This window comes from Podarcis cretensis, assembly GCF_951804945.1.
Source record: "Podarcis cretensis genome assembly, chromosome: 3".
Classification (NCBI taxonomy): Eukaryota; Metazoa; Chordata; class Lepidosauria; order Squamata; family Lacertidae; genus Podarcis; species Podarcis cretensis.
In genome coordinates, this window is record NC_137172.1 from 85086781 (window position 1) to 85108486 (window position 21706).

Genomic DNA, 21706 nt, shown 5'->3' on the forward strand with positions numbered 1-21706 from the left:
AGGACGCTCCCCGACCCCCGCTGCTCTTCTCCTTCCCGTCGGGTTCGGCGAGCTTCCGCCTCAAGTGGCCCAGCAGCCAATCAGCACCTTCACCTGCTCCAAGCTTCGGTCCAATGGAAGGTTCCCTAGAGCCTTCTCCTTCGGCCCGCCCCTTCCGGCCCAATCGCACGCGGCGATTGGGGTTTCGAGCGAGGGTTTTGGCAAGGAAGGCGGCCAATCGGGGGAGGGGAAATAATCGGGCTCCGGGTCCTCCTCCTCCTCCTCCTGCCCTGGTCCCGCCCCCTTCCTTCTCGCCTCATCCCCCGTTACCTTGGAACCTGCTGTAAATATCCCGGGACGCGCGAGATGGTGGCGGCGGCGCGGCCCCTTTAAGCTGAGCCTCGGCAACCGTCCGGCTCGTGCAAGGGGGTCGAGGAGGCAGGTAAAGCCGGGGCGGGCCGAGGGGCGGGAGGGGGCTGGCTGCGCCTGTTGCTCTTCGGATATATTATTAACCCCCTTCTCCTCCTCCTCCTCCTCCTCCTCCTCCTAACTCCGAGTGTTGTCAGAAGGCAGCAGTGCAACAACAACAGCAAAAGCAACAACGCAAAAAATCCCTATAAAACACCCACCTCCCTCTCTTCCTCTTCCTCAAATGTTTCCCAAAGGCTTAAAGCACCTTAGTGCGAGTGGGCGCGAAATAAATCTTTTTGCAGTAGATGAAAGCAAAGGTTTCTGACTCAATTACACACACACACACAGAGAGTATATATACTGTCTGGATTAGGCTGCAAAAATGAAGAAGAAAAGCTAAAAAGCAAGCCAAGTGCAAATTCTGGTGCTGAAAAGGCACCCCATGACTCCTAACATGCTCATAGGCACCCTGCTCTTTGAATTCCAAGCTGCAGGTCGTTGATATCTGGCTGGTAAAGCCTGAGGTCCTGGTAAAAAAAAATAAAAATACAAAGTGTAGAACCAACAAGCCTGAGGACAACGCACGTCTGCCGCCAGAACTTAACAGGTTTGTTGTAGTATATGTGCTTTCACAAACTATCAGATGTGGGATGAAGACAAATAAATATTTGGAAGTGCATCTGGTGAAGTGGGTGCCAGTCCTTATTTCCATAGTAAAGTCTGCTGGTCCTTAGGGTGCCTCTTTGTTTATTCTTTGTTTGCTGCCACAAACCAACATCTCCATCCCCTTTGGGAACTTGGAGATCTGTGGATAGTATTTTCATTTAATGAAGCAGGACTTCCTTCATAAGTAGACATGCATAGAATTGCACTGTTTATTTCTGATTTTGCATATATTAGGGCTGGGGGTTGAATCTCTTGTGTTTCATGGCCTCCTGTTCTCCACGTTTGCAACTCTTTTATCTCTATGTGCACAAGTTGGCACAAGCCAACTGAGCATATAACACTTAATGCTTGGGCAGTGTTCACAAAATCCTATTTCTAGCTTATGAAAATTTTCACCGCAATAACAGTGCAGTACTATGCATGTTTATTCAGACGTAATTCCCACTGTGTTCAATAGGCATTACTCCCTTGTAAGTGCATTTAAGATTTTCAGGGGAAGACTGTTAGTTTTTAAGATAGCCTAAAATGCTTGGCTGTTTTCATTTAATCTCTGAACGTAAAACCTTTCTACCCCTGCCCACTCCACCCCCACCATTCCAAAACTAGAAGCTGTGGTAAACAAAACCTGCCTGTTTTCATAACTTTTTTTTTACTTTGTGGACAGGTCAATTAGGTACACCCGGTTCAGTACTCCAGAATACATAGAAGCTGTACATTTTTGCCGGCACAGTTATTTGAGGTCTGGTTACTTGTACTATTTTTTATATTCAGAAAATAATAGAGAGAAGATGTGTTAACTATTCATAGGCAGACATTTATGGCACCTGTGCTGCAATCCTAAGCACATATGCTAAGGAGGAAGGCCAACTGAACACAGTGGCACATAATTCCAAGTAAACATGGATTGGATTCACTGGATTGGATTCACTGGTATTGATGTAAGGAATTGTGCATTTAGAACTTTCTGAACATTTCAGAACTTTCTTGTTGAAGCATGTAACTAGATTCACAACTGTGGATTCTTTATATTGTTGACCATGATGCCATGAATCCCTTGTTTATTTACCATAAAGCAACGTATCTTCTTCTGTCAAATACTGTCAGATACTGGCCTGTATGTATACATATGTTGCAGAATATTAAAATACTTGTCAAACATTAAAAAATAGATACATAGAATAAACATAAAATGAAACAAAAAGTTTTCAAGCATGTTCACCCAACAACAATAATAAAAAGGACAAATCCTATATCACCTTTGGCCCTCCAGATGTCAGTGGGCTACAGTTCCTATTGTCCTTCACTGTTGGCTGTGTTGGCTGGGGTTCATGGAAGGTGGAGTCGGGCAGCATCTGGAGGGCCGCTGGCTCCCCACCCAAATTATTCCAGGAAAACACAGTCTTGTTCCTAGCTTGCATTCACTAATGACCTTTCTTCCATTATTTTTGTATGTGAGGTGTTTCTGCTTTGGTCACTCATATGCGCTCGCTGCCATTAGTGACTATTCGATGTGATGAAATAATTCTGCACCTCACTGCAAGAATTCTTTGTGCCATTCGTCCAATCCTCATACTGTTAAGCCAAGTTGAAGCCCCACTGAAATGCAGTGGTACCTCAGGTTACATACGCTTCAGGTTACAGACTCTTCAGGTTACAGACTCCGCTAACCCAGAAATATTACTTCAGATTAAGAACTTTGCTTCATGATGAGAGCAGAAATCGTGCTCTGGCGGCACAAGGCCCCATTAGCGAAAGTGGTGCTTCAGGTTAAGAACAGTTTCAGGTTAAGAACGGACCTCCGGAACGAATTAAGTACTTAACTCCACTGTAAGTTTGCATTGGAGTAACAGTCTGAGAATTACAGTGTTACATCCGAAATCCTCAGCTGGGGAGGAGGCATTGATTTTTGATGGGTCAGAATTGCAGGCTGAGACTGTGATTCTAAGCATACTTGTTAAGAAATAAGTTCAATTGAATGTAGTGGGAATTACTTTCAAGTAAACAGAGTAAAGTTACAAGTCAGCTTTGTTCATCATTGACATCCTGTACTGCAACTTCCTTAAGGAAGAGACTTGGAGTGCCTCATGTTCTCTGTACCTGTGAACATGCATTAGAAAATGAAACCCATGAGGAAAATGGAGATATTAGTTTAATAAGGCCAAAAATAGCCCTTCATGGCTTTTATTAACTATATTGTACTGTTGTTACTTCTATAGACTTAATTTCAGTACATGCATATTACTTGCAAGTAAGTCTGTAAATGACTGGAATTTTGAACAATGTTATCGAAATTGCCAAGGAAATGCAGATAACCTTGAGGATTTAACTTGCGTGTGCTGAAATTAAAATGACTTCATAATTAAATGAAAGTGTTCCGTGATAGTTAAAGGCAATGGACCAAGAAGTTTCTTAATTATAAAAGTCCTCATACTTGCTGAAGTAACTCAAATTTCAAAGCAATTCATTAGCCTCTAAAATGAACAGTACTTCTTTAGGATGATGAAATTGCTTACAAGTTGGCAGGGTACCAAGCTGGGCAAAACTTGGCAGATAATATTCTGGATTTCAGACGGAAAAGAAACCTGTTCCTAATTTATAAAATCCACAATTGTATTGAGTTGGCAAGGACCCTCAAAGACCCTTTTACTGATTTGACCATTTACACTGGTAAATATGCCTGTAACGCCACAGTTGTGTAACAGCAGTGTTTGTTTTGTTATGTGTTGCTGTTGGTTTTGGATTCTCTGCTCCTGTTTGTTCTGCAGTGCTCTTAAGCCTTAGGACTAGAAGGATACTTTGACAAAATATCACTTGGACTACTTTGTTAATAACTTCTCTTGAGACTAATTTCCTTGATGTTATATTTTTCTGTATGTTTCCCTTTGAAAAAATGTAGCGAAAATAGCAAAATTATGTGGGAGCACAGCAGTGGATTGGAAATATGTATTTTCATCATAGCATTTTCTGTCAGCTGTAATATTCTGACAGCTGGTGATTTTCTTTTTAACATTTAATACTCGGTTCAGTTTAATTTCCACATTGACCATATATGGTGTGTTTGTATGTATACATATACAAATACATATACATATACAGTCATCAGGGTAGCCAAAGTAGAATAATATGTCTGATCAAATAGTTCAGTAGTAAAATATGCATATATTAAATGCCCCCCAATATCAATCACTTTCTTTTCTACCTATAACTGATTGCATCTTAATTTAGTCTTTCAGTTACACAGATCTTGCTGCCAGCATAATTTTCAAGCTAAAGATTTCATTTGTAACCCCACCCCCAAATTAAAATCAATCACAAGCTTAAGTAATAAGGAGAATGGGGAAATGCAAGATTGTCCTAGTACTATTCAAAACCTTTCCTTAGCTATCATAATATTCTCATCTATATCTTTGTTTCCAAAGGCTTCTCCAGTCACAGGTGACATTTTATTTATTTATTTTTTGTTTCATTGATGCTACATTTAATGGTTCTTATTATTTTAATCATTTTCCGCCCTTTGAGTATGTAAATGTTGGGGAAAATACTAATCAATGTGTTTGAACTAAGAAGAGTACTTTTAAATTTGCTTGGAGATACTTATTGCCTATTTCTGTAGCCTCTCAAACTGCATTAGAAAATTCAGTTTAATTCATTATAATCTTACCATATCAGCTGAACAAGGCATACTGTATTTATATACAGGAGTGTGGATATTCATCTAATTAGATTAAAATGTGTTTCTCATATTGGAAAAAATGCTTCTTTTCAATGAAAACACCAATAACGTATTAAAACTAAAACCTCTGCCTATTCTTTTCTGCATAATATACTCACTGAGAAGGACATTCTAGTTTCTACCACTTTGTTTTCCCTAATAAGTGTTTCTTATCAAAATTCCACTGAAAAAGCACAGAGGTTGGACTAATCAAACTACATATTCTGGAGTAGTTCCAAGGACTTCAGTGGGATTTTAGTGATTAAATGGTTTCTGGATCATAGCCAGAACGTGTGGGAGGCTAGAAAGGTGACTCCTGCAGTTACAGGCTAGGGTCATGTGTAGCATGAGATGGTTCACATCTGTGGAAATGAATGGAACGCTAGTTAAGGAGTTCATAACAATAGGAACTTTGAATCCTCTTGCCCTAGGGAATGAAAATAAGCCCTTGAGGGTGAGTGACCCAGGAGCCACGTGGGAGATCCTACTTCTATCCAAAGGAATAAAGTTATGAAGAGAAAGGACTCATAAAGTTATAGGTTCAGACAGCTGTAAGTATTTTGAGGTTGATTTCATTAGAAGACTCAGTGAAATTTTGTAGAATGGTTACTAAAATGATTAATAGGCTAGAGTTCCTTTCCTACAAGCTTCTGAATCATTTTGTTCAAATGACAAAGTTTTTAAATAAGATCTTGAACAATATAGAGACATTTTATCATCATCATCATCATCATCATTGTACCCCACCCATCTGACTGGGTTGCCCCAGGCACTCTGGATGGCTTCCAGCATATACAAAAACATAATGAAACATTAAACATTAAAAAGCTTCCCTATACAGGGCTGCCTTCAGATGTCTTCTAAAGGCTGTACAGTATAGGTACTTACCTCCTTGACATCTGATGGGAAGGCATTCTACAGGCCCCACAGGAATTTAGGGCTGAATCAAGTTGGTGGATCAAGTAGAAGATTTTGAATTTGGGAGGGTTAATTTGTTTTTTTAAAATTTGTGTTCTTTTGTTGTTGTAAGCCACTTTGAGACCTACATGGTGAAAAGCAAGGTACATTTTTTTAAAAAATAATGCATGGACATAGGTAAAGGTAAAGGTACCCCTGCCCGTACAGGCCAGTCTTGCCAGACTCTGGGGTTGGTGCGCCCATCTCACTTAAGAGGCCAGGGGCCAGCGCTGTCCGGAGACACTTCCGGGTCACGTGGCCAGCGCGACATCGCTGCTCTGGTGAGCCAGAGCCGCACATGGAAACGCCGTTTACCTTCCCGCTAGTAAGCGGTCCCTATTTATCTACTTGCACCCGGGGGTGCTTTCGAACTGCTAGGTTGGCAGGCGCTGGGACCAAGCAACGGGAGCGCACCCCGCCGCAGGGATTCGAACCCCCGACCTTTCGATCAGCAAGCCCTAGGCACTGAGGCTTTTACCCACAGCGCCACCTGCGTCCCTATGCATGGACATAGGAAGCTGCTTATAATGAATCAAACCCCTGCTCCATTTCTTCAGAGTTTAACACCTGAGCCTACCCTGGGAAATAATTATTTCACATAACTATAGTTAATGTTTAACTACGGCCTAACGTGAAGGAGCAGAATGCTGATGCACACTGTACCAAAGTTCCCACTTTGCTCCTCCTCTTCCTCACCATGTTGTCCTGGGAGCTGCATCCCACAAGCCTGATGATGCCCAAACCCAGGCTCCTGGTGCTTTCCATGATCTTAGGCAGCTTTTTAAACGTATTGGACAAGTTTAGGAGAAATCAGGTGACAGCTGTTAGCCACAATAGCTAAATGAAGCCTCCATATGTTGGAAACACGCCAAGACTCCGGGGGCATCTCTCGGGTGGTCACACTTTGGCTATAAATCTCCCTCAGTCCAGAGAGACCGGTGATAAGCGACCCCTCCCTCCTGAGAGGAGCACACTCGTCTTCTGGCATCTCATAGCAGAATAAAGGGTCAATCAGTAGCTCTAGTGTGGTGAGAGAGCCAGTGTGGTGTAGTGGTTAAGAGCGGTAGACTCGTAATCTGGTGAACCGGGTTCGCGTCTCCGCTCCTCCACATGCAGCTGCTGGGTGACCTTGGCCTAGTCACACTTCTTTGAAGTCTCTCAGCCCCACTCACCTCAGACTGTTTGTTGTGGGGGGAGGAAGGGAAAGGAAAATGTTAGCCGCTTTGAGACTCCTTCGGGTAGTGATAAAGCGGGATATCAAATCCAAACTCCTCCTCCTCCTCCTCTTCTTCTTCTTGTCCTTTAAACTACTTTATTTTACAGTCTATATACAGAGAATCCATCAGCACGTCTGTGCTCTTTGAGCACCAGAACAGAAGTGAAACTAACTTCCAACAGTACAGTGGAACCTCGGGTTACATACGCATCAGGTTACATACGCTTCAGGTTACAGACTCCGCTAACCCAGAAATAGTACCTCGGGTTAAGAACTTTGCTTCAGGATACGAACAGAAATCGTGCTCTGGCGGCACAGCGGCAGCAGGAGGACCCATTAGCTAAAGTGGTGCTTCAGGTTAAGAACAGTTTCAGGTTAAGAATGGACCTCCAGAATGAATTACGTTCTTAACCTGAGGTACCACTGTACTCCAACAGTACTCAGACTTCCTGTCTCACGCTCTCTCAGACCCTCACGTGATATACACAAACATAGTGCCACTGCTGGAGCTGCACGGATGGATAAAAATCCTAACACCATATTCCAAGGTGCCATACACTGATAACATACAGGACAAAACCATCACCTGCAGGCCTGGCTTGTGATCTCTCTACAGATCACTGGCAATTGTAAGAAACAAATGCTTGATTTCAACCAGGTCTGGGGAACCTGTAGCCCTCCTGCTGCTGCTGGACTGGGGGAAGATGGGAATTGTAGTCCAGCAACGTATAGCAAGGCCCCAGCCCTGGTCTATATTCACCTTTTGTTGTTGTTGTTGATACGTTTGCTATTATAATGGTAGGGAAAGTATTCAAAATATAAAAATATCTGATTACCACAATCTTAAATAGTAGCTTATGTAGAGCTTGAAAATGTTTGATTATTCTGAAATCAAACCACCGTACTTTCAATTTTTATAAAATAATGGTTGATGAACAGATGGGTTCTTCTGCTCTGGTTTCCTTGTTTGTTTCCTTATTTATTTAAACAATCCAGATACCATACCTTTTAAATTATTTTGTTTTCAAGTGATGTAATGCACTACTTCAAACACTTTCTAATCTTTTTTTGTCTCCTCTGCCATGTTACCAAGAATGTCAAAAGTGTACATATTTGACAGCAGCTTTTAATGAACAAGCCAAAACTGCACTTCTCTGATACACACAAGCACTAATTTCAGTGTTGGATGCAGAAATAGTTAGCTACTTTTTTGCAAATTATTTTATCTGTTATAAATATGTGTTTGTGGCAGGTAGGTTGTTGTTTTGTTGCTTTTGTTTTAACTATGTATTTGTGCCTTTACCTTGTATTTTTATCTTGTGAACCACCCTGAGATCTTATGATGAAGGGCAGTATTTAATTCTAATAAATAAATAAATTAAAAATAATTTTTAAAAAGTTACAAAATGAAACGCTAAATCACTTCCATTCCCCTCTCTGAATTCAGAAACAAACATACATTCTGAACAAAACTACTGACTGCCAAAGGGAGAGGCGGCAACTCTCCTTCTGAATGTAGGGTAATGATGAATTGGCAAGCAGCCAGCCAGCACTTCCACTGTGACTCTGTGAGCCGTCCTCTGGCAAGATGAATATTCCTTGAGGAAAGGTCTTGAACATTATTTTTATTTAGAATGGGGGAGAGAGGAAGGAGTCTCGATTCTGGACCCAACAGAAAATCAGACAGTGATAAAAGCAGTAACTCTTACTATTCTGATGACGAGTCATCTCACGGCTCTGACCATTCGCCAACGATAAGCACTCAGTCTACAAACGCTGGAGAAAAAAGCAGCAAATCACAGACTTTGAAAAGCCTCGCACATTACCAAGGTAAGTGGTAGGTAAAATACGATTTCTAAGCTAAACTGCAATCCTAAACATATGCGAAAGTAAAATAAGTTTTGCTGAACCTTTCCTTCTTGTGTAAGCATAGAAATTATATATATGACTGTAGGTCAAACAGTGCTCTATTATTTATAGTCTATTTTTTATATTATAGATTTATAAAAAGTTGTTTTTATTTTTAATAAGAATGAAAAAGAAAAGAGTTTTCTGTCAGTGGCGGGGGGGGGGATCCTGTAGTTCCACAACTTCTAAATGAGCAATTGAAACCTAATTCTTCCCTCGTTTTGCTGAGGCATTTGCTCAAAAGACTGACCCACTTGCTTCACAGAGCTGTTCTGGCACCGTTCTCCTTCCTTTCCACTACACAGTTTTTGGTCTGACTTGCTCAGTTGTTGTGCTCTCTTGAGCAGCCAGCCTCTGGCTGTGGCTGTGTAGAATCCATTTGGTGCTTCTCTGCTGTTGGAAGGTATCTGACGGGAGAACCAAGAGGGAGGCAATTTTTGGCGATTCCCTTCTCCCCTGCAATCCAACCCCGCTCGCCCAGTATCTTCTCTAGAAAGTTGGAGGACTTTGGAGCAGATTTGGGGAGCTAAGTGCCGGGGGGGGGGCTGGCTGGACAAATCTCTGAAAACTGCCTCCTTCACCTTCCATCAGTAGAGGCACAACAGTAGGATATTACCATATTACCCACTCTTGAGGTGATTTGCTGGGATCAAAACACCTTCCTTTAAAATAGATCTCCAGAAGTAATATTCAAAGTTTGCTAAACCAGTTTTGCTATACAGCTATCCTTTTCTCTGGAAATAGAGCTGAAATTATGTGTTTAATGTCTTAGAAGTGGTACAGAACTTTTGTTGCCAGTTACTAAGGGACATGCCTATAACATGCCTGCAAGGAGAGCTCTTGTGTGTCTTAGAAGTATAGCAGTGGGTTGTTGATTTTCATTGTAACACCAACATCTTCTTTTGTTGCAGGCACTAAGCAAATTGCCTCTAAATATGCGCCCAGCAAAAGAGGGATCCGATGGGGGTTTCGCTCCCAGAGCCTCAACAGGGAGTCTCCTGCCAAAGATATTAGCCTAGTTACAAAAAGAGTTCTTTCTGCCAGGTTGCTGAAAATCAACGAGCTCCGTAATGAGCTGACGGAACTGCATGTCAAGCTCGATGAGCTTCAGAAAGAGAACAGGGCGCTCAAGCGTCTTCAGTACAGGCACGAGAAAGCCCTGCATAAGTTTGAGGACACCGAAAACGAAATCTCTCAGCTCCTGGCACGGCACAGTGACGAGATGAGGATACTGAGGGAGCGCTTGAGACGATCTCAAGAAAGAGAACAAACGACAGAGCGGAAACTCCGGGCTTCGGAGGAGGAGCTGTACAAGGCCAAAAGCAACTTGCAAAAATTGAGAAGGCTTGCTGAAGACAGGCACCTCCCGGAACGCGATGAGCTGGCTAAGAAGCTGGCTTTAGCAGAAAACAGGCTGGATGACACTGAGAAGAGAATTAAGGTAGGGGACGGGGGACGACGACACTCAAACTACTTCTTATCATTCTTAATAAATTTCTCATTGTATAGGATTGCATATATAGAAATAGCCAAGCCGTTGTTGGCAAAAGTATAGCAGAGAGTGGGGAAAAGAAATGCAATGTAGAAATACTGTATATACCCCAGTATAAGCCGAGGCACCTAATTTTACCACAAAAAAATTGGAAAACTTGTTGACACGAGTATAAGCTGGTTCACCACACCACAAACCTCTCCCTGCCCAGCCCCTCCTGTCGCCCTGCCTTCCTAGGGTGCTGCTGAGAGGCAGAGGCTGGTGGCGGCAGCGGCGGAGGAAGAACAAGGGCTCCTTTTGGGCTGCTTGTTCCTCCTCCTCCACCTTTGCCACTGTCGGAAATGCGCTTAGGTGGAACCCTCACTCGAGTATAAGCCAAGGGGGGCTTTTTCAACATAAAAAATGTGCTGAAAAAGTTGGCTTATATACAGAAGTATATATGGTAAATATAGTAAATGCTAATTTCACCAATAATTATGCTCCACCAATCATTAATGCTGTTGTTATTCACAACGTCTTGAAATCTCAACGACTGCATTCCTATATGTACTTACCTGGGAATAATATTCCGGTGTATTCAGTGGGATTTACTTCTAAATATAAATCAATAAAGTAAGTAAGTAGGTATGTATGTATAGGACTGCATAATAGATAAAGGGAACCTCTTTATCCATCTTTCCATTTTATTTACTGGGTTAGATCGTAAGATCCTGTGAGCAGAGTTCCCCTCATGATGTGACTCACCCATTGCTTGCTACTGGAAGACAGAGAGGCATATTTTTTTTGCCAGTTGTCCATCTCCCCCATCCTTGTGTCCTCTTGCCCCCCCCCAAAAAAAAACTTTCTCTGGGTTTGGAGTCCTCTGGAACACCATGGAGGATGGGCAGCTGGCTAAAATTGCCTCCCCACCTTCCCTCTGTAGATCCCTCTACTGAATCAAAGGTCCCTTCCATTCATGAAAGTGCCCCTTCGATGAACAGAATGGCACCTTTGGATCTGACCTTAGTTGTTGAATTAAAGATTTAAACAAAGTATAATTTTACAAAAGCTTAATTAATGGGATGAACAAAGTCTTTGAAGATATGTTGGTTTCCTGCTGCTGCTTTTTATGAAGCTGTTTATGATGATGATTAAATTACTGTTGATAGTTTGTTTCATTTCATTGTCAGGATTTTTTCCCTTTTGTTCTATATTTTTATGCATAAGCTGCCTTGAGTTTGATTTTTCTCATAGGAAAGTAGGATGAAAATGTCGAGATAAATAAAATATAAGTAAAATGAAATAACATACCAATTTGTAAAATAAATGGGCAAGATTCCTTGCACCACCATGAAGATTGGTGTTGAGGAAGGTCCTGTGCCCAAGGGTTGACAACCAAGAACCTGTCACAGTGGCACCCCTCTCTTGTTAAATAATTATTTCATGTTGTCCAAGTTTGGAAAATTAACAGACATTTGGAGAAATTGATATTTCTGATATATTCAATCGTAGGACTTGGAGAAGAACCTTGACCTCAGTAATAGTAGTTTCCAAAGACAGTTGCATTCTGAGAAAAAGAAATTATGTGATGCCCAAGAAGAAAATAAAGTTCTCCAAGAGGAAGTCCAACGGCTAGGTCAAAAATTAAAGGTAAAAACTGCAACTTTTCTTGAATAGAACAGCCTTAGCACATGATTTTCCAGGACCAAGATAGACCCACTGGTGGCCCAGGAGTTGCATCGGGACTGCACCATGGTAGTATTTTGAGCTTTAACCAAATGGATGGCATGGTTATGCATTTGAATAATGTGATATATATTCCAAAACACCCCACAGCACAGAATATGCCTGTCCAGGCGAAGTTAGTTTTTTCAAGGACTCCACAGTAATGGCAGTCTAAATGAGCTGCAGTTGGTTGTAGAGAATCTGCCTGGGCACTCCAGTGGGTGTCGGACACAGACTGGGGACTACAGCTAAAGAGATTATAAAGTTGCTGTACTGTGCTAAAAAAAAAAGTCACTGCTTCGGAGCATTGCTCAGCAGCATGCATTCTACCCAAGCACATGGAGAAAAGCTATTCCACGGAAGTGTTTGTGTGTCATTATGCACCCTGCTCATGTGACTTCCATTGTCATAACTGTGACTGCAGCATTCATGAACAGGATTTGAGTGTTTCTCAAGTGTTGAGTGAATAAGTTTGCAGTGGCAACTCCTGTTAGGGGGCTGCAGTGAGTGAATTCCTAAAAGCATTCTTGTCTTTCATAGTTGTATGTTTCTTCATTGAAGCAAACATATTGCAAGATGAATGTTGTCGTTTCAACATGGCTTGGATCAGAAGTTGCATCAACAATAATACTTTGGCTAGTGCTACATAAATAAAATTATGTAAAATAAAATAAGAATAATATTATTATTATTACTGAATGCTCTCCCATCAGATGTCAAGGAGACAAGTAGCTATACTACCTTTAGAAGACATCTGAAGGCAGCCCTGTATGGGGACGTTTTAATGTTTAATGTTTTGTTACGCTTTTATATATGTTGGAAGCCACCCAGAGTGGCTAGGGCAACCCAAACAGTTGGGTAGGGTACAAATTGTTGTTGCTGTATTGTCCTTTATAGGCAAATTTGCTCATTTTACACCTCCAGTTGTGTCTTCATTGTATGTCAGGAGGTAAAGTACATTGTAAAGCAAGACTTGCAAAATAATTGTTATAGACGCTGAAAAGCAAATATTTTTAGTACATAACTTTTTTGAAGATTGTATCTAGAAATTTTGTAAAACAAGGAAAGTGAAAAAGTGTTTCTGATTAGCCTTTTGACAATTCACATTTTTTTATTAGGAAAAAGAAAGAGAACTGGATGCAAAAAATATATATGCTAATCGGATGTTAAAAGTTTCACCCAAAAAAGATGTTGATTCTGCACCAAGGAAAAAAGGTAAACGCTTTCTGGAAAGTTTTATAAGCAAATCTACTGGACAAGCTGAGTTTCAGGGGTCATATAAGTCAATAATGATCAACGCCTCCAGTATTTCTGGAATTTTGACCCCACAATTTATCCTTTCAATGTTTACCTTTTTATTAATCAAAATGATATTTATCCTGAAGTGGCACAATTAAAAATTCAATGAATGTCATTGTATGGCAAGAATATACTTAAAAGAAGAATGAAGTCTAGTATGGTAATGAATGAGATGGGCTGACACATCAAGAGGTTTGAGTTTTGAATACATTGGTTTTGATAGGGAATGAAAACTAGCCTCCAAAGATATGTAACTTTTCCCCTTTATAGCTCCAAATTCCATTATACATTTTCTAATATGTGGGCTTTGAGTTGTATCCAGTGGTGTTGCTCAGCTAAGGCTTCCATCAGTGGAACAGTGAGAGAACCAACTTTTGGTGATTCCTCCTTCTCCCTGCAAAACCCTTCATCTGCCCTGGAGGGTCCCCCAACACTCTACAGCAGATTTTTGGGAGAGGGGGGTGTACTTGAAAATTGCTCCCCTTATTCCACAGACAGACGCCTGACTCTCAGGTTAGTACAGTTGTACCTTGGATCTCAAACGCCCTGGAACTTGGATGTTTTGGCTCCCAAACGCTGCAAACCTGGAAGTGAGTGTTCCAGTTTGTGAACGTTCTTTGGACCCAGATGTCTGACAGGGCTTCCGTGGCTTCCGATTGGCTGCAGGAACTTCCTGCAGCCAATCAGAAGCTGCGCTTTGGTTTCCAAACGTTTTGGAAGTCGAACGGACTTCCGGAATGGATTCCGTTCTACTTCCAAGGTATGACTGTATATGTTTAAGACTTTCAGATGACTAAGGAAACACGGGCCTTCATGTTAGACTGTTTAAAATTAATCTATTTTAAAAGTGATGTGAATTGAGCATTCATCTATTTACAGCTTCTAATAAGAATACTAAACGAGAAGTACAGATAACAAAAGGAGTCCAGACTACTGGATGCTCTTCTCCAGTAGAATTTCCTCAACCACCAGACTTTATTTCTGATGGAATACCAGAGGAAAAGGAAGATGATGCACATCTCAGAATGGTGAGTTTAGCCCGCATTCTGCAAATCACTGTTCCCAGTGCAATAAGGATAAGTTCCTAAAGCGTGGTTGAAAATGAGCCTTGTTATCCTTTGTACCTGGGGTGAAGGTAACGCAGACTGAAAGTATGAGTTTGTTAATGAGAGGACTCCCAAACAGTGTAAAGGACAAATTCAGGATTGGTCCAGTCTCCAAGGGTCACCTGCTAGTGGTGGACATGGCCAAAAGGAGCTGTGCCCTCTCATAGACATGCCCTACGCATACAGCTCAGAGCATACATTTTCCTTCACACACACGTAGGCACAGAGGCCTCTCTCTCATGCACATACCACACTCATCTCCATCCCATCACTGGGCTCAGAGAACATGTTTAAACCTCTGCTCTCTGCCCAGCACTGAGCTGAAGAAGGAAGATTGGAGCTGGCTGACCACTTTAAAAGCCTTGTGCAGTGAGGGAGCTCATCCGGCCTGTGGGTTGTGCATTCAGTACCCTTACACTGATGGGGGAGAATAATAATAATTGAATGTTTGGATTAGATATAATCCTCTGCCTTGTTGCTGAAGAAATGCCCTGGAGTTCACGGGTTTTTGCCCCCCCACCCCCCCACCCCCAAAAAACCATTTTCATGTGTGATCCAGATACTGAAAATGTTATCGCTGCCTTCAGGATGTTGTACTGTGGGATGGAGGAGAACATGGGTGGGGAAGCAAAAGGGGATGGACAGAGCACACTGCATATTAGAGAACAGAAAAGGAAAGAGAGACTGTCCCATCTCTTTTTTCCATAGGCCCTTAAGTGTACCATGTCAGTGTTTGAATTCTCCTTTCAAAACTGACTCCAGGAGCAATGAGCTGGAGCTGTTTTATGTTTTAAAAATACCACTGCTGTATATTTTGATGCTACAGTGGTATATAAAGATAGAAATTAGTGTTGTGAGCACGTCCAGTGGTAAGTGAGTGGAGGATTTGCCCTGAAGAAACAGTAGGTTTGGGGAAAAGTTGAACAGTCTGTTTCTTAACTGTTTCCCCTGTGATGTCTTTTATTTGTTTTGAGGATCAGGCTCTGTGCAGCTATGATATGATGCCAAAGTTTCCATTAGTGGAAATTAATATAATGCCATTGAATCGACTGGCTATAGCATATCCTTTTCCAGATATCTATTTAAAAAAATAATCCTTCAGGCAGCATTCACCTAACCAGACCTGTCAACGGAAGCCCTGCACAAGGACTTCCGCTTGCTCAGTGGGGCTTCTCCCCTCTCCTCCCGTGCCCTAAAAATTGGTTTTGCAAGGGCACACAAGGGAGGGGGTACTGTTTGATCAGGCACGCCTACACAGATGGAACAACAGGAAGAATGTGATGTTATATTCCCCCCCCCCTTCAATTCTATATTTAAAACTTCCTTCAGGAACAGTCAATTAAAGACTGGAAAGAACAAACAGAACGCTTCAAGGAAGAGCAGAGCAGAGAAAGAGAGGAAAGACTGAAAAGTGATCAAGAACTGCAGGCATTGGAAGAGAGAGCCAAGAAACTAAGAGATGGTAAGAAAATGCACTTAAATTTGCAACCGGAGGCTGCCATCCTATCCACTTTTCACTTGGAAGTAAGGCTCTGTGAACTGAATAAGACTTACTGCTTACTCTGAGTAAACATGTACATGATTGCGCTTTCTTTTAGTAGGCAGGATATTAATTCATATGTGAAAGACTTCATGTTAGTAAGCATAGGAAATTTTATTTTTCTTGAAGAAAATAAAACGTGTGATTCTTAGTATTTATTGGCTGTGCTGCTTGTGAAAAGATTATGGGCTGTGTTCAAAATAGTCCTCTTTGCGGGCGGAACAACATACGCCATGCAGTGGGGCTTGTTTTTCCTCCCCCCGCCCCCTGCATACCTTCCAAATCTGTTCTGATCTATTCTTTGAGGTAGATTTGTGGACAACACTGAGTACATACAAGGAGGTGGGAGCCCTATTGTACCAGCAGAAGTCATTCTGCTCACACATTTTTTTAGCCCTGTTCCTTCTCAGATTATACTGAGTTCTCATCTTCTGCATTTATTTAAAGGAGTGCAAAAAGGTAAATAAACATGCCATTAACATTTTGTTTTTTCATTTCATACAAGAATTGTCCTTTGGAATTATATTTCCCTTTAGAAAGGGTAGTGTTAAGCTTCAGTACAGGAAACTTGTGTTTTTTGTGCATTGTGGAGAGATGTTTTTTTCAACAGTGACAGGTGAGCTGTTTCAGTACCAACACAGTCTGGGTCACTGCATTTGTGGAACAATTTTGCTCCAGTTTTCAGTTTATGCGTGTACAATGCCACTGAAGTCAAACTTGAGAAATGTATGCAGAACCAAGTGCCAATTATTGGTTGTGGGAGGCTATCAGGCATGGTGAAGCCCACGTATGTTCCCCATACCTGCTGTGTCATGGCACATGGGCTCAAGCATGTTTAACTAAACATGGGGTTCCAATCTCACTGCACAATTCTCAAAAATCGACCAAAACTCCAGTAAAAAAGTAGAGCTGGGGGGGTGTGAGCTTTATATGCTGTTAAGTTTTCAAGTGGAAATAGTATTTCACCTGGTTCACAGACTACAGAGTAAATGGAGTTCTTTTGCATTTGGACTCTGAACTCTCATCAGCCCCAACCAGCATTGACAAAGGTCAGAGATGTTGGGAGTTGGAGTCCAACAATTTCTGCAGGGCCACAGGCTCCTCATCCCGGAGTTGTAGGGATAGTTGTAGATCATTTGCAAAAGCTTGATGGTGACAACATCAGTCAACACTGAGCTTTATATAATTGTTTGAACTCAAAGGGGAATGGAATTCTGTAAAATAAGCAAGTATGCCTTGGGTTATTTAGAAACCAAGAATGTTTTTCATTGTAAGTCATTCACAAAGGTGACTTACATAATAATATATCATTCTAAGTCAATGTTGTTGATGCTTTAACCCACAGAATGGGAGAAGGAAGAATTTGAGAGAAAAAAGAGGGAAAATAGTCTTCTGCCGGAAAAAGAAGAAAAAGCAAAAATGGAGACAGACATATATAGTTTGGGAAATGGGATGCAAAATAATGAAAGCGAAGAAGAGGAAAGACGGAAGGCAATTCTGCTTTCTAAGATGTATGAAATTGACAAGGAAACACAGATCAATATAAAAGTTACTTCACAGGAGCACACTTCGGAGACGGCAACTATACCATATTCCTTGGAAAAAAGTAAGAGGCCGTACCAGAGCTCAGAAGCAACTGAGAAATTATTCAATGGTTTTCTGGAATATGGCCAGCACAATACGGCTACGAAAGGAGAAATCCAGAAACAGCAAAATATAGAGACCACAAGCCCAAGCAGCAATTTGACATTTGGTTGCTATGTACCTTCTTTTGGGAAAGTATCAGGGAGGCCAAGTTGGGCTAATCAAAAAAGTGACTTCCTTGACGAACCCACTAAGGAAGACTTGGGTCTCCACACGAAGAGAGATAAAAAGGCCAACTTAATGGAGCAGCTGTTTGGAAGCGGTGCCAATACCATCACTCCACCTAAGAAAAATGATTTGGGTACTTTCCGACAAGACAGCGGCCCAAACAATGGTTTCCAGGATAAAGGCTCTACGGTCAATGTAAAAGACGATGGCGATCTTTTCTTCAGTGAAGGGAAAAACTTCAATCCCAAAAGGCACCGACTGCAGCACACAGCAAGCAGACCAGCAGTGAAGGCTTTTGATTACTTGGAAGACGAGATTGAGGAAGTACTGTTGCAATGATTATATTCTGCAAAAGTCCATACGTGTAAAGAGTACATGTATTTAATGCGCTATTTATAGTTTTTTAAACTTTTCAGATATCGTTATAAATATGAAGTGACTGAAAATATATACGTGGGGGGAAATGGGATATGTAGCCTGATGTGTCATCAAGAACGCAGCTTTTTTATCTAGGGTGCCCTAAGCAATTGAAAGTGGTGACTGATATAGGTATACCAATCTGTTGGGTTTCTTAGCACAATCCTACCCAGTCTATTCAGTATTCTCTGCCCGCCCACCTTCATAATAATCTCCCTATTTTCTCTAGATATTTTCCATCCTTCAGTTTTAAATGTACACAGCTTGGTGGCACAGTGAGTCAGGGTGCTTCTGCGTGACATCATTAGCGATACATTTTGCATGTGGCCACAAAAAGAAATAGCTGAAATTCCTTTCTCCCCCCCCCCCCCCAAAGTAATAAAGTAGTTTCCATCACTACTCTTCTTAAAATTGTTTCTCTAGGGCTACAAATGACTTTAACCAGTTCTGAGGGCAATTTTAATCCTCCCCCTGTACCATCAGGGAAGGGAGTCTCTGCTATGGGGAGTCTCCCAAGTAGTATAGTTTCAATACAGCAGAGGTTAAATGCAAACATTTTGTTGAACTAAGAAATGAGAACAATTCAAAGGAGATGGCATATTATGACTTTTCAACCAATCAGCTAGTTCATCTGGTCTTGCATAATAAGCCTAAATATTGAGAAAAGCAATACCGATGCTATTTTTCTTATAATAGAAGGGAATCTGATTTTGTCATTCAGTCAGATAGAATGTAGGACTTGATGGGACTCTAGATAATTTCGTAATTTCTCACCACCTGTTGGAATGCGTATGAGAAAATGGTTTCATGGTGAAGTGAAAAAGTGTTGCCACATTTTAGGTTAACCTAGCACTTGCTTAATTTGTCATCAGCCACACTCCAGCATATCACACCAATCCCATTAACAAGCCTTCTCTGTTGTAAATGGGCTGTAGATTGCAGCCATGAGCACAGTCCACTTAATGAAGTGGACTTGTCCGACACAACCTTGTGCAGTTGTTCTTAGTGGATTTATTAAATAATGCCTGATGTGATATCCAGTGGTGGCTGTCGGAGGATGGAAGAGAATTAGTCAATGGAACTGGAAGGAAGGCAATTATTTGCAGTCCACTTCTCTTGTACAGTACACAGCTCTCCTTCTAAATCTGTTCCAGGGCATCCTCCAACCCCCCTGGAGCAGACTTCAGGATGGCACTGAAAGGGGTACAAGTGACTGCTGAAAATTGCTTCTGTCCTCTTTCTAACAGATTCCTTTCCATCAGCAGGCGGTTAGCCTGCAATGCCATAATGGAAAATACTATAATATTTGAGCAAATAAATGGGATTTGTTTTAATACTTAGTTTTTGTTCACTTTCAAAACTTTAATGTAATGTTTATATGAGACTTAGGAAGATCTAGTGCTATGGCTGGTAAAAATGTACATTTGGCTGTGTCACTTAGTTTTAATTGCAGTTCTTTGGTTGTGTAAAATGCTCCGTTCATACTACTTATATGGAACATTTTGAATAGGAAGCAATCTAAAAACATCAGCAAAAGAATTGGTTAGCAGTAGTCCAGATCTCAACTTAAATACATCTGTTGGACTTGCACTATTGTCCAGCTAAAGCAAAGCACCAACGTCACCTTTTGGGGCTGTTTTTATTTTGGCTATAGACAATTGTCCCAATCTAGAGAACATAGTTGAGTTGGGTCAGATCCACATAAAGTGCAAAAAGCTGTTGAGAGATGAAAAATAGCCTGTTCACTTTGGTGTGCATGTAGAACTCTGCCACCCTAAAGCTTTTGACCTCCTTAGGCCTGTCAGAGGGTTTATGAGCACTTGCAGTTGAGTCTCCGAGCGATGATAAGGAGGATGCTTCAGCCTCTGATGGCAACTGTTGAGTAGGAGAGAGGGACAGGGACTAAAACTAGGTGCCTCTGTGGCCCCGCTCCCCTTGCATGCATCCATCTAAACAGATAACTCAAGCTGTCAGTGACTTTGTTGGGGCAAGAGATATTGAGTAAGTGCTCACAGACAGACGAAAGGAATACTGGTGTTCTAGAATGAGGTTAAAGGCAGTGCAAAGAAGAAAAACACTATCATTTGCTACAGAATCAAATTAGGAAACAATTCCACAGTCAGAAACAGTAACTGTCCATTTGGTTCATGGCTATTACGCTATGTAGCTACCAGTTGCCATTTTCGTTTTTGCTGGCTAACCTGGATTTTTTAGAGATGCCATCTTTGCTTGACTCAAGTCGTGGGTCCGTACAGCTCCAAAGTACCCTCCGGTTTTTGCCAATCTCCTCAGCTACTAGTTTAGTTGCCAGGCTTTTTGAAACCTTGTGGAAAAGACCACAGCAGATTTTTGGGGCAGCGCAAATAGCTATTGTGGAGGTTTGATTTTAGTATTCTGCTCTGCGATATAGATGGAGCTTGACCATTTCAAAGTTTCCAGTCGGAATCTCAGCACACGTTGTAAGTCCTTCCTGACATTTGTTTGTGATCCGCCTGTGAGAGCTGGTGGGAACTTTTGACAAGTGTTTCGCTGTGGTCTTCCACATGTCATCTGTTGGCACCCCCTTGTGCAGCAGCTTCAGGGTCCCAACAGCTGATGTGTGGCCTGTAGCCTCGAGAGGGAGCTTCTTAGCACTGAAAACCTTTTGCATTTCTAATGCAACACTAAAGGGCGATAATGTTTTTTCTTGTAATATAAAACAAAGCATTTTTATGATTCAGAAGACTATAGTATGTATTTTAAAAGAATGTTTTAGAGCTAATGCTATAAAAATATTACCATCTGTACTGATTTTTAATATCTATTTATTATGTAATGTTTAATTTGTTTTTATAACTTTATATTTTGTGTCAAAAGTTCTACCTTGGAACAATGCTTGGGTGTTTTTTTTAACAGAATGATTTATATTAAAATATTTCTGTGATGGGTTTGTGTAGATCATATCTATTTCCAAAAAAAAGAAAAAGAAAAAAGTGTTTAGACCTCTCCATACCTTTCCCACCTTATTCAAAGTTTGGGGTGGGTTACGTTAAGACTTTACATAATAACAGTCCTATGTGATCAGGCTGAAACAGTATGAAACACCAACATTCTACTTCCAACGCTGATGCCCTCCTGTACATTTCTGTCTCTGACATCTTTTAATTTTACTAATGAAACCATTTTTCACTGAAAAAGCATGTAAAGATTCCTTTCACCACACATGGGATACCAGTTGGTTGCAGAGGTATGAAAAGAATTGTGCTGCTGTACATGCATAAAATGCCAACATAGCATATCTCTCAAAAGTCAAAATTCTGACTTCTGAAATAGGCACGTGCCATATTTTGTTCATTTTCCTAATGGCTTATTCTAATTTACTTATTAGAAGAAAATATCCTTTCACTTTTACTGACCCCCTTTATTCCTAACACAAAGCTTCTAAGAGGCACAGAACATAGAAACTTCCGTTTTTCTCCAGGCCAAATGTATCCTTCATCCAATAAAA

General features: G+C 41.2%; 1 protein-coding gene across 4 annotated transcripts; it reads left to right on the forward strand.

Moving 5' to 3' along the window:
- The first annotated feature begins 205 nt into the window (after window positions 1-205).
- Window positions 206-21038, forward strand: LCA5 (lebercilin LCA5). 4 transcript variants are annotated; one of them, XM_079970445.1, is made up of 9 exons: window positions 206-421; window positions 5200-5319; window positions 8389-8771; window positions 9761-10290; window positions 11833-11970; window positions 13164-13260; window positions 14224-14372; window positions 15780-15912; window positions 17336-21038. In XM_079970445.1, the coding sequence occupies exons 3-9, from the start codon at window positions 8576-8578 to the stop codon at window positions 18139-18141; spliced, it is 2049 nt and encodes a 682-aa protein (XP_079826571.1). In that variant the 5' UTR covers window positions 206-421; window positions 5200-5319; window positions 8389-8575; the 3' UTR covers window positions 18142-21038. The 4 variants fall into 4 exon arrangements, with proteins under 4 accessions (XP_079826571.1, XP_079826574.1, XP_079826572.1 ...); XM_079970448.1 differs by having other exon boundaries at window positions 8575-8771; XM_079970447.1 differs by lacking the exon at window positions 206-421 and adding an exon at window positions 879-997.
- Window positions 21039-21706: the final 668 nt, after the last annotated feature.